Source organism: Hemiscyllium ocellatum, chromosome 9, assembly GCF_020745735.1.
Source record: "Hemiscyllium ocellatum isolate sHemOce1 chromosome 9, sHemOce1.pat.X.cur, whole genome shotgun sequence".
Lineage (NCBI taxonomy): Eukaryota > Metazoa > Chordata > Chondrichthyes > Orectolobiformes > Hemiscylliidae > Hemiscyllium > Hemiscyllium ocellatum.
In genome coordinates, this window is record NC_083409.1 from 86,187,283 (window position 1) to 86,199,518 (window position 12,236).

The 12,236-nt window shown below is 37.3% G+C and overlaps 1 protein-coding gene across 1 annotated transcript in view; it reads right to left on the reverse strand.

The window, feature by feature from the left end:
* Window positions 1-420: 420 nt before the first annotated feature.
* Window positions 421-12,236, reverse strand: part of atpaf1 (ATP synthase mitochondrial F1 complex assembly factor 1) — a 30,948-nt gene continuing 19,132 nt past the window's right edge. Inside the window, exons 5-9 of the mRNA XM_060830542.1 lie at window positions 9,265-9,315; window positions 9,125-9,172; window positions 7,647-7,742; window positions 5,424-5,531; window positions 421-4,107 (exon numbers count right to left, since the gene is read on the reverse strand). Of these exons, the coding sequence (XP_060686525.1) occupies window positions 3,919-4,107; window positions 5,424-5,531; window positions 7,647-7,742; window positions 9,125-9,172; window positions 9,265-9,315 (492 nt within the window). The 3' untranslated portion in view covers window positions 421-3,918. The remainder of the gene's footprint in view (window positions 4,108-5,423; window positions 5,532-7,646; window positions 7,743-9,124; window positions 9,173-9,264; window positions 9,316-12,236) is intronic.

Sequence of the window (12,236 nt, forward strand, 5' to 3'; positions counted from 1 at the left end):
AGTGTAAATTACATTGCTGTGGATCTGGAGTCACATGTAGGTCACACAAGGTAAGGATGACAGATTTCATTCCCTGAAGGATATCAGTGAACTACATGTTTTTATGACAATTGACAATGTTTATGTGGTTATCATGAGGCTTTTTTAAAAATCCAGATTTTTATTGAATTCATATTTCACTATTTGCTATGGTGTGATTGTAAACCATATTCTAAGAATATTAATCAGAGGTTCTGGAAAACTAGTCCAGCACTGTTTATTATGACAGCACCACCTTCCCTACTCCATTGGCCACTTGTCAAACTTGCTGGACAGAAAAGATATACCCACAAGGAAAATGTTAACAAAATTACAAGCTTACAGAAAAATGCAGACTTCCAAATATTTATTTAATAAGTTAGAATTGTTACTCATATGGATCAGTATGAACAAACAGAATTCACATTAAACAATGTTAAAATAGGAAAAGAACATCTGAACCAAAGGAAGTTTTCAGATGCAAATTTGAAATATTATGATTTCTATTTTTACTTTGCAATTAAATGAGTGTTGCTGCCCAGAATGGCATTTTGGTTCATTCGTAGTTGTCTTGAGGTGATTGTGAGCTATCTTCTTATACCACTTAGTCTTAAGTAGTTTAAGTACATCTAGTGCTATTAGAAATGGACTTCCAGGCTTTTGAACCAGTAACCGCAAAGGGACAATTCTGTTCCCATCTCAGCATGATGTGATTCTCAAGGGGTAATATTTAGGATGGTGGCATTCTCATGCATCTGCTGCTCTTCTTTGTGATAGTAAAGGTAATTGATCAACAGCAATTTGCCAATTGCTGAAATGCATCTGGCTGAGGGTTCACATTATTAATAGTGTTGATCAGTTGCTTATTTGTTCATCATCCTTCACAACTAGATCTTGCAATACCCAGAATAATTTGACACCTCACTTTGACTGCAAAAGCTGTCATAAATTGCACTTTATTAGGTTGTAAAAATATCTGCACTTATTTGGAACTATTCAAAATAAAATGTCTTCATTATCTTCTACTCGAATTAGCTCAAGGTAATTTCAGCGCATCTCTGAAATGGTTTGGAAAATGACTGCCACGGCAATTTACAAGTGTCCTTTCATCTGAGAAGCCTAGTTTAGAATGAATCTGACATACAGGATGTTCAGAGTCGAAAGTGTGATGCTGGAAAAGCACAGCTGGTCAGGTAGTATCTGAGGAGCAGGAGAATCAACGTTTTGGGCATAAGCACTTCATCCTAATTCTCGACTCTGATCTCCAGCATCTGCAGTCCTCACTTTCTCCTCACAGGATGTTCAAAGGAACAATTTGACATTCACAATATGCATACCAATATGCTAAACTCAAATCAAACACACAAACAAAGCACATGTCCAATGGATTTATAATAATCCATATAATAATTAGTAAAACATATGGTTAATTTTTCTCTATTCATTCAAAACTCTCGTCAAAGTAAGGAGCTAGAAGTCAATAAGTGCTTCATAAATACCTAGTACCATCAAATGGAAGGAGTGTAGTTTGTGTTTGCAATTCCTCAATTGAGATGTTGAACTGAATGTTTTATCACAGGAAAGTCACTTCCAGTGCACTTTAGCAGATTTCCTAGCATTAAATTACAAGGTAACTATGTCTTTAAAGCAGAAATTTTAAATATATTTAAGACGTACCCAAAGAATACACAAAGAGCTGAAAGCTGAAAAGAGTTGAGGAATAAATATTTTCAGATTTGCAGATTACTAGTGGGTGCTGAAAGGATCAATGCTGTGGACTCAGGTTCTTACAATCCATGTGAATGCCTGGGGTTGCTATTTAAATGCAAATCTTTGTTTAATAATGATTTAGATGAAAGACCATGTATAACATATTCAAGCCTCCTGACAATACAAAGCTAGGTGGGAAAGTAGGCCACAAGGAAGTCACAAAGAATATGCAAAGGGTATGGTTAGATAAGTGAATGAGTAAGAATCTGGCAGATTGAGTACAATATGGGGAAATGCAAGGTTTTGTAGAAATAGAAAGATTTTTGTTTTATGTAGTGGGAAACTATTGACTGTCAGCATTGGGGTTTTCTTGTACAACAAAAAGTTAACATGCAGGTGCAGCAAACAATTAAGGCAACAAATGATGTTTTATTCTTATTGCTAGAGGGTTGGATTATCAAGAGGAAGGAAGTTTTGCTGCAACTGTATATAGCTGTGTCAGATTATAGCTGAAATTGCATACAGTTAGTAAGTTTGCAGATGACACCAAAATTGGAGGTGTAGTGGACAGTGAAGAAGGTTACCTCAGATTACAACAGGATCTTGATCAGATGGGCCAATGGGCTGAGAAGTGGCAGATGGATTTTAATTCAGATAAATAAAGGTGCCGTATTTTGGGAAAGCAAATCTTAGCAGGGCTTATATACTTAATGGTAAGGTCCTAGAGAGTGTTGCTGAACAGAGACCTTGGAGTGCAGGTTCAGAGCTCCTTGAATGTGGAATGGCAGGTAGATAGGACAGCGAAGGCGGCTTTTGGTATGCTTTCCTTTATTGGTCAGAGTATTGAGTACAGGAGTTGGGAGGTCATGTTGCGGCTGTACAGGACATTGGTTAGGCCACTGTTGGAATATTGTGTGCAATTCTGGACCCCTTCCTATCAGAAAGATGTTGTGAAACTTGAAAGGGTTCAGAAAAGATTTACAAGGATGTTGCCAGGGTTGGAGCATTTGAGCTATAGGGAGAGGCTGAACAGGCTGGGGCTGTTTTCCCTGGAGCATCGGAGGGGTGACCTTATAGAGGTTTACAAAATTATGAGGGGCATGGATAGGGTAAATAGGCCAAGTCTTTTCCCTGGGGTTGGGGAGTCCAGAACTAGAGGGCATAGGTTTAAGGTGAGAAAGGAAAGATATAAAAGAGACCTAAGGGGCAAATGTTTCATGCAGAGGGTGGTACGCATATGGAATGAGTTGCCAGAGGAAGTGGTGGAGGCTGGTACAATTGCAACATGAAAAGGCATTTAGATGGGTATGTGAGGGATATGGGCCGGGTGCTGGCTGGTGGGACTAGATATCTGGTCGGCATGGATGGGTTGGACAGAAGGGTCTGTTTCCATGCTGTACATCTCTATGAGTCTATGTTAGGAGGAAAGACACATTTTTCTAATAAGGGGGTGAAAATGAAGGTTCACCAAATTGACTCCTGGGATGAGAGGATTGATCAATGAGGAAATACTGTGCTGAATGAGCCAACGTTCTCTGGAAATTAGAAGAATGTAAAATGAAATATTTAAAAGGTATGAAAAAGTCTAACAGAATGGGTGCCCAAAAGCTGCTTTCTTAGCTAGGAATTCAGAGGAGAGGGAGACGACCATTTGGACTATGATGAAGAGAATGTCTTCCTCAGCAGGTTAAGAAGCTAACAAATTCTCCAATCAGGGACTGTTGATATTCAAGTTATTGAGTATAGGTAATGCTAAGATTTTTGGATCAACAACTATGTGAATTAGGTACACAAGTGGAAATTAGGTTTCAGATCATCCAGTCTTATTAAATGGCTGAGAAAGGTCAAGGAGGCATATAGTTCATTCCTGTTCCCATTTCTTATGCATTAAGGTTTTCAGAAAATTGAAAAACTTCATCGTTAACACTTCTCTTGCTGTGTATTATGGAACTTTAATATCAACCATTACTTCACCACATTCAAGGTTCTAAACTTTATGCATTTCAATGAGGAGTTGCCACTCGTGGGTAATGGGGATGAGATCTTTGGTTGCTGGAAGGATCATGTTGTTCCAGATAATGTTGTTCACAAAAACTGATGAGCAAAAGCAGCAATATACAGTGTCAGTGCCAATCTGTTTGGGTCCATATCAAAATTATATGCATTTATGTCTCATCCTCTTCTTCAAAGTTACGTCTCTGCACTCTGGTTTCTCAAAGTTCCTCCCATTCCACATTGCTCAATCTCAGCTATGACTGACATGTGTTTGAAATCATTGGGTTTATGATTAAATGTCTCCACCAGATTGAAGATCTTTTCGCAATCCGTGGCATAAAAGAATTGTGCTTCATTTGCTAGACACTGTGCCTCTTGTACATTCTGTAAGTCAGAAAACACAAAGTTTAGTAAATGCTACCATTAAGACTTTGCTTTTTCAATTGTAATGCTGTCAGTCGCTCCTTCCTTTTAAACATTTTGTTGCATTGCAAAACCTACCCATCCTCTTTTTCCCATGAAAGAAGGATTCAACCAGAGGTATTTCAGCAGGGCAAGTTTTACACATGTTCATTGTTCAGACTGGCAAAGTATTGTCGTTAACAAAGACAACTTTTTAAAAAAATTCTAACCTATAAATTTTTTGTAGTTTTAAAAAGAACACTTTTTGCCATTAATTTATATTAACTGTCACAACTGAAGAAATCAACAAGTGAACAAACGTCAAGCCCTCATGTTTTATTCTTCTTAATCTTGAATTATGCTTTTCATTTCATTACACTTGACAGTATGGCTCGCACATTAAAACCAGTATGCTGTGGCACAGCACGCACTTGCATTATTGTCTGCTTCACTTGTTCTGATGTATACCCAGTCTCAGCTGGCACACAGGAATGTACATAGTAATGGTTAATAAAGTGCTTGACCACAGGAGGATGAGAAAGAAATTGAGTGCAAGTATTCCCTGAAGCTTCTTTCATGAGCATCCCAAGGTTACCTTAATACATTTTATGAAATTTTACATCAAGTGGTTATACCAATTGATTTTGTGTTGGAGGGATATACATTGTTGATACTATGCACCTCTTAAAGATAGCTGACAGTGCCATCTGTGGGAGATAACTGTTAAATCAGATAGAATTGAACAAGAGCTGAAAATGTGTTGCTGGAAAAGCGCAGCAGGTCAGGCAGCATCCAAGGAGAAGGAGAATCGACGTTTCGGGAATGAGCCCTTCTTCGGGCTCATGCCCGAAGCGTCGATTCTCCTGCTCTTTGGATGCTGCCTGACCTGCTGCGCTTTTCCAGTAACACATTTTCAGCTCTGATCTCCAGCATCTGCAGTCCTCATTTTCTCCTCGAAGAATTGAACAAGAGCACTTATTCGTGCCTCATGATATATTTGAAAGTCAGTACAGCACCACGGATAAAGACTAACATTTTAAAGAAATTGGTCATGGTATATGTTTTATCTTTCCAAAACAGAATGTACACAGTGGTGAATAATACTTTTTAATGTAAAGGACCAGTGGTATTAATTTCTCTGTAACTCTGAAATAATAAACTCCAATATCAGTTTAGGATAATTCTAGCCCCAGTGTTTTCTCTATATCCACCTAACTCTATAACATTCAATGCTTAACAATATATCCAGGAATGAGCTAATTGCCATATTTACTGCATATTAAAAATATATTTCTTACCAGAAATGTTGTGTCTATTTCTGCAGTAAGTAGTACAATACCCTTCTCCTTCTGCAGATTTGGGTAATGATAGATTATAAGCTGGCTTGGTGAATTTTCCCCCAAAGTCTGAAAGCCAAGAAAAGAAAACATTGGGAAAAAAAAAGAGGATTAAGAAGCTTCTCGTGTATTGGTGGTCTGCAGACAAACAGCAGAACAAAAAACAAGTTTAAAACAAAGGGAATTAGTGTGGCCATTCTGATTTATTTTTAAACAGTGATATAGTACTGCATGCTCATCTAATTGCCTTCATCTAAGACTAATATTTTAAACTTAAAGAGAACAATTATAAAAGGGCATAAAGGTAGCAGTGGATGAAACAAGTTGGGAAATCAGATTAAGGAATAGTCAGTACAGGTACAGTGGCAGCCATTTAAGGGACCAACTGGGATGTATAAAGAATGGCTCTAAGGGAAGGACATGTGGCTGACTAAGAAAGTTGAAGGCAGTACCAAATTGAAAGAAAATGTGTATAATTCCATAAAGAGGAGTGGCAGGTCAGAAGATTGGACATAATTGAAAGAACAGCAAAGAACTACTCAAAGATTAATAAAAGAAAGCAAACTAGAAATATTTTGACAGATGGCAAGAGTTTCTCAAAGCATTTGTTTTTAATTGAAAAGAGCAAGTGACGTGATCTTCGGTCCTACACAGAGTGAATCTCGGAATTAAATATAGACGGATATTAATATGAATGATGGATGAACTGATCGCATATTTTAGATCCAACTTCACAACAGTACACAGAAATTATATCTTATCAATAATTATGATTCGGGGATGAAAACAAGGGAAGAACTAGAAAGTTACAAGTCACCAGGGAAAAGGGAAGGAGATAATTATTAGAACTAAAAGATGACAACTTCCCAGATTTTGATGGGAATTCAGCCTAGGATCTTAATAAGAGGTAGTGGCTGATATAAAATTGGTTCATCTATCTTTCACCAAAATACTCTAGATTTTGTAAAAGGTTCCATCAGATTTGACATAGTGTGTGTAACTAGTCTATTTCACAAAGGAAGGAGACAAGGCAGGAAACTATAGGCCAGTTAGCTTAACATCTACATTGGGAAAATGCTGAGATCTATTATTCTGTGAATCAGATATATAACAAGCACTTAGAGAAACTTAATGCAATCAGGAACAGTCAACAGGGTTCTGACAAGGGAAGAGGACAGAGCTGGCAGAACTAAAGGTGAAGAGGAATCTCGGATCCCATAAATAACAAAATGTTAATATGTAGGTAGAACAAAATTATTAGAAAAGCAAATGGTATGTGATTATTTATTGCAAGGAACATAAAAATAGAATGTTTTGCTTCAATTGTATATTGACTTTCAGTATAGGATATGCATGAGATCACATCTGGACTACTATGTTCATATTTAGTTTCCTCATTTAAGTAAGGATTGCACCGCGTTATAAGACAGAGAAAATTCTCTCAACCGATAGCTGAGGGATGGAAATGGGGTTTATCTCAAGAAGGACGGTAGGACAGGCTGGTCTGTTTCCATTGGTGTTCAGCGGAATGCTAGCCATATATATTTCAATAAGATTCTAAGGATATTTGTCAGGGTAGATTCTGAACAGATGTTTCTCTTGTGTAAGAGACAAGGAGGGAACACGGTTTAAGAATAAGGAGGCTTCCATGTAAGATATAGATTTTAAAGGGGGCTTTATTTCTGAGCACTGAGTGGCTTTGGAATTCTTCTCAACAGAAAGCAGCAGAGGAAAGGTCATTGAATATTTTAAACAAGTAAATAGATTCTTGGCTAACAAGGGAATCAAATGTTATTGGCGTAGGCAGGAATGTGGAGTTGAGGCCATAATCAGGTTAGCCATGATCTTATTGAATGGCAGAGAAGGCTGATGGGATAAGTGGTCTACCCTTGCTCCCAATTAATATTTTAACTGTAATTGTTTTGTGCAGACCATCTAACATGAGAGGTTGCAAACGCACAATTAAATGCACTTCCAACCCTTCTTATACTATATTTGATAAGCATTGTATTAAGAGAGAAAGTTTAAAGCAATACCCCCTTTTAAAATAACTAAAAATAGAGGGAATTTGACAGCGGGTATAGATATCAAGACTAACTATTAACAGATCAACACAAAAGAGCTGCCAAGCCAGGTATGTTCCATATGTTTACTGGCTGGAAGTTCTTGCCTACAATTACATACCTGAATATTAATTAAAGAGGAAAAATGAAGTTCAGTCGCAGACCACTGACCCACAAAGAACTCATAACCTGTTTGTCTTGGCAAAGCATACAAGAACTGGAACAGAACAGGATAGATATCAACACATGGACTTTTCTGATAGATTTACCTTTTTTTTAAAACATGGACAAGTTATAATGTACAGCATAGAATTCTGAATTTATACCATTAAATGATAAGCCTCACAGCATCGAGGGGTGAAAACCTTGTAGAATTTAGGCAGCAACATTAGAACATTTTCTCTTTGTCAGGTGATTCTTCAAAATATCAAATAAATTGGGAAACAAAATCGTAAATCTCTAAAGCTTTGAACCTGGACTGCAATAGAGAGATGAAATGCAAAAGAGAAGTATAAAAAGGGAAAGTCAACCTTATTGTTCCCAGACAATATCTTGGACTCACTATCTGCTTAATTACTGGATAACAAGAGCATGATTTCCTATTTTGTACCAAGTAATTCATACATGTGGACACTGCTCCCACGTTTGGTGAGACTCTTCTGAATTATTCTATACATTTGGGCAAAATACGAAACAGGTGGCTTGAAGAAGATTCCAGTCTCCCACTCTAAATTTCTCCTAAAGTAGCTTTGAACAGTACAACTAATATAATTTATTCTCATTTGGATTTTGCCATCTTGTTCCTTTTCAGTTGTGTATACACTGTTCTTCCTCTGCCATTCAACCATCCCCAGGACCTCGAGAATGTGGATTTCTTCACTTTTCACTTCCCTTCCTCCCACCACCCCCAACCTTCGACTACTAATTCCATTTATGCATGGCTATAGAAAATATTTCTCAGGAATAATCTGTTGAACCCATGATAAGCAGTAGATACTGCTGAATGTGGAACATTAGAAACAAAAAAGGCTATTGCACCCTGGAGTTAGCTCCACCATTTAAAAGACTATGGCCTCCTTACAACTTAAGGGGCCTTGATATTCTTACCTAACAAAAATAAATTTGTTAATTAATACTTTCAACATGAGAGAATGACAGTTCCAGAGGCAAGCGGTATCAAATCAAAACAGAATTTTAGTTGCAAAGCAACACGAAGTAAAAGGACTCGAGATTCTCGGGGCAAGAGCCTTTAGAGGATTCAGTAGGTAAATTTAATCGTAACAAAAAAAAACATAATCAGCATGTATGACAGAACCAGCATATCAGTAAAAAGTGCCAGAAATGTAAATGTTAATTATGAGACATGCCTATCAAATACAAGGCTTTAAATACTTCTGTCTTCATGCTTGGGATGCATTTCAACAACTGTTGTCACCAATTTACCAAATTAAATGTTTCCAAATCAGAAATATACAAAGCATAAACAACATTTGCACCAAACCAATATGCTTTATTTCACAATTTCAACTTATCAGAGTCAAATAACATTTTAAAGTAAAGATGTCAACACATTGACACTGAACAATACAATTTACTCACAGTGGGGCATTGCTGAGATCTGCTGTGCATCAGATCAAATGTTGGACCCTTTCAGGGAAAAAAAAATCACAAAATATGTAAATACATTGCCAAAAATAATCCAATTTCATACATGAAGCTTAAATCTAAGCCATACTCACAGGAATTACGGCAGAGATGGTATTCTTCAGGGCAAAATACTGATTCCAAATCTTGGGGAAAAAAAAAAGAAATTAATGTGATTGGAACATATTAAGGATATCTCCAAGGTTAAAACAGATTTTTGAACAAAGCAAATGCTTTTCCTCAAAACATACAACATTCTCTCCCAACAAAATCTATACCAGGAAACTGTCACAATGGCACATCTGCACTAATCAGCTACATAGTCCAAACAAAAAATAAGTCAACAGGATATATACATTGGGAAAAAAAAATTTTTCTTTATCTGCACAAGATGTAGGCAGGATAAAAATGTTTTCCCATGTAAAGGCAATGTTCCACATGTTGCAGTTATAATGATGGTAAAACTGTCAAATTTCACCATCATTACAAAACTGAAACTGACAGCAACTGTGGCATTTATACACGCAGTTACACGTGAAAATCTAGGAACAGATGTCAGTGATGTCATGCTCCTTCATAAATGTGCTGTTGAATTCTCTACAGATTGAAATATTAGAAATCACTGCATCTGAAGTGAACTTCCAGATGTTAATTATTTGTGTTGTAAATTGCTGAATGTGATTACATCTTGCCATTTGCCCTTGTGAGCCTGATCCACCATCTGACGAGAACCTGGCTGATATGACTGTGGCCTCAACTTCACCTCAAGTGTAGCACAGTGGCTCAGTGATTAGTATCGCTGCCTCATAGCACCAGGGACCTCAGTTCAATTCCAGCCTTGGGTGACTGTGTGGAATTTACTCCCACCATCCACAGATGTGTTTAGGTGGATTGGCCAAGCTAAATTGCCCAGAGTTGTGCAGGCTAGGTGGTTTTGTCTTGGTAAAACCCATGCAGAGTTATGGGGTGTTTCTGGGTGGAATGCTCTTCAGAGGATCGCTGCAGACTTGATGGGCTGAAAACTAATTCACCTTAAAATTATTCATGACACTACCTCCACTAGCTCAGGGGAAGAGAATTCTGAAGACCAATGTCCCCCATTGATTTTTAAAAAAGCCTGTCTTAAATTACATTTTATTTATTTTTCAATATATTTTTAAACTGTACCTAGCATCTCTAACGGGGGAGACATCCTCTCAGTATCCAGCCTGCCAATTCCCTTCAGGATCTCTCATGTTTCAATGCAGTGTAACAAGGTTTTTAATATTATACTAAGCCATAATTAGTGAACAACCTTTTTATTCCTGAAAGACCAGTTTTATATTTGTGGAATGTGAAATTATCAACTATGAGAAAAACAGATTGCAAAGACTTAGTTTTATTTAAAAATTTCATCTTCCATCTTAATCTCATGTGTACATCTCAATCATTATCTCATTCTCTGTCAAGTGATTGCCAAGTGAAGGAAGTGACTTTGCTTGCTTTCTGAGAAACTTTAATATGACTAGCTGCTTAGTACTTAATGACATTACCATTACTGAAGGCTAATGATCCCCTATAGTGGATGTCACAATTGAATTATAACGGGGAATGGTTAAAAACCACACCACAAAGATAGCCAAATTTTTATGGGCAGCTTTCTTAGAGCTCAGTGCTAAATGGCGCCATTTTGTCACAATGTTATACCTAAGCTATACAATCTGAAAAGATTTGGATCCAGTCTGTGATGGATTAAAATGATCTCTGTTCAGGAGAAAATAAGAACATGACACTTCTCTCTGAGCTACTTGCAGTTGCAATTCACTTAAGATTTTAGATAGCCTTCATTTAGACCATTAGAAAGAATGAATATTTGTTTTGTTTGTAAATAGCAGCAGTTCCAGTTGTCACAAAATACGGCTTTGGAAATTTTAATTAACTCAGTAGTCAGGGTCTTTGGGTAGAGTTCCAAATTTCCACAGGCCTCTTATTTCACATCACACAAGGTTCAGATCAATATTTACAGTGCAACTTTACTGCTTCAATGTGAAACTGCTTCACAAGATTACTAGAGTTGTGGTGAAAATGCACAAACACTTTCAATTTTTGTTGTAAGCTTGAAATCATTTTTTAAAGCTGCTGTTGTAAACTTGTCAACACCTGTTTTTTTTTAAACTAAAACAAATCCCTTGGTACTTCCCACCGATTTGCCATTGCAGTTATACTCACCTTGGTGCAAGCTGACAACATCAAATGGATGAGGAAACTGGTGAAGGGCTTATGCCCATCCATTCTCCTGCTCCTCAGATGCTACCTGACCTGCTATGATTTTCTAATACCACACTTTTTGACTCTTATCTCCAGCATGTGCAGTCCTCATTCTCTCCCAGCATCAAACTGCATACCATTGAAGGCAGCTCACGTCACCTTACATCAGCACATAAGACCATAAGACCACCTAACTGGTGTACAATGCAGTCCTGCAAATCCCACCCTCTAACATGGCAATATGGTATCAAGAAAAAAAAGTAAAAACACAGCCCAACTTTAAATTCTCTTAGATTGCAGATCAGACGAATAATTATACAGCAATGAAAGAATTCAAGATATTGGACACCATAAGAGGTGGAGGAAGCTTAGGCAGATGCCCAAGAATAAATGCACAAACAGAAGAAAGTTTAGCACGTAGCTACAGTTGGAAGATACTCAAGTGCAGTATCTCAGTTTCTTAATGATCAATATAAATCATTACCCTGAAACAAGCAAAGAAGTTAGGGATTGCAGGTTTCAAAAACAAACCTGGATGACGTACCAAGTATATGAAGAGATACAATTTTGTAATGTTGCAGACAGCAAAGATTTCATAGCAGCTCCCTGCAGAAACTAATGACAGATGTGATGATCAAGTTTCGGCAGTTGTATATACAAACACTGACAACAGAATGGATACAGATTGGCCTGTATTCAGAACATGAACAAAATTCGCGTGAATTTTGAGATATTATCGAGTGAAATGGTGAGCAAAGTTGGAGAGAAAACAGTGTTAGGATAACTATCCATGAAACGAGTGGATTCGCAGATGTACAGT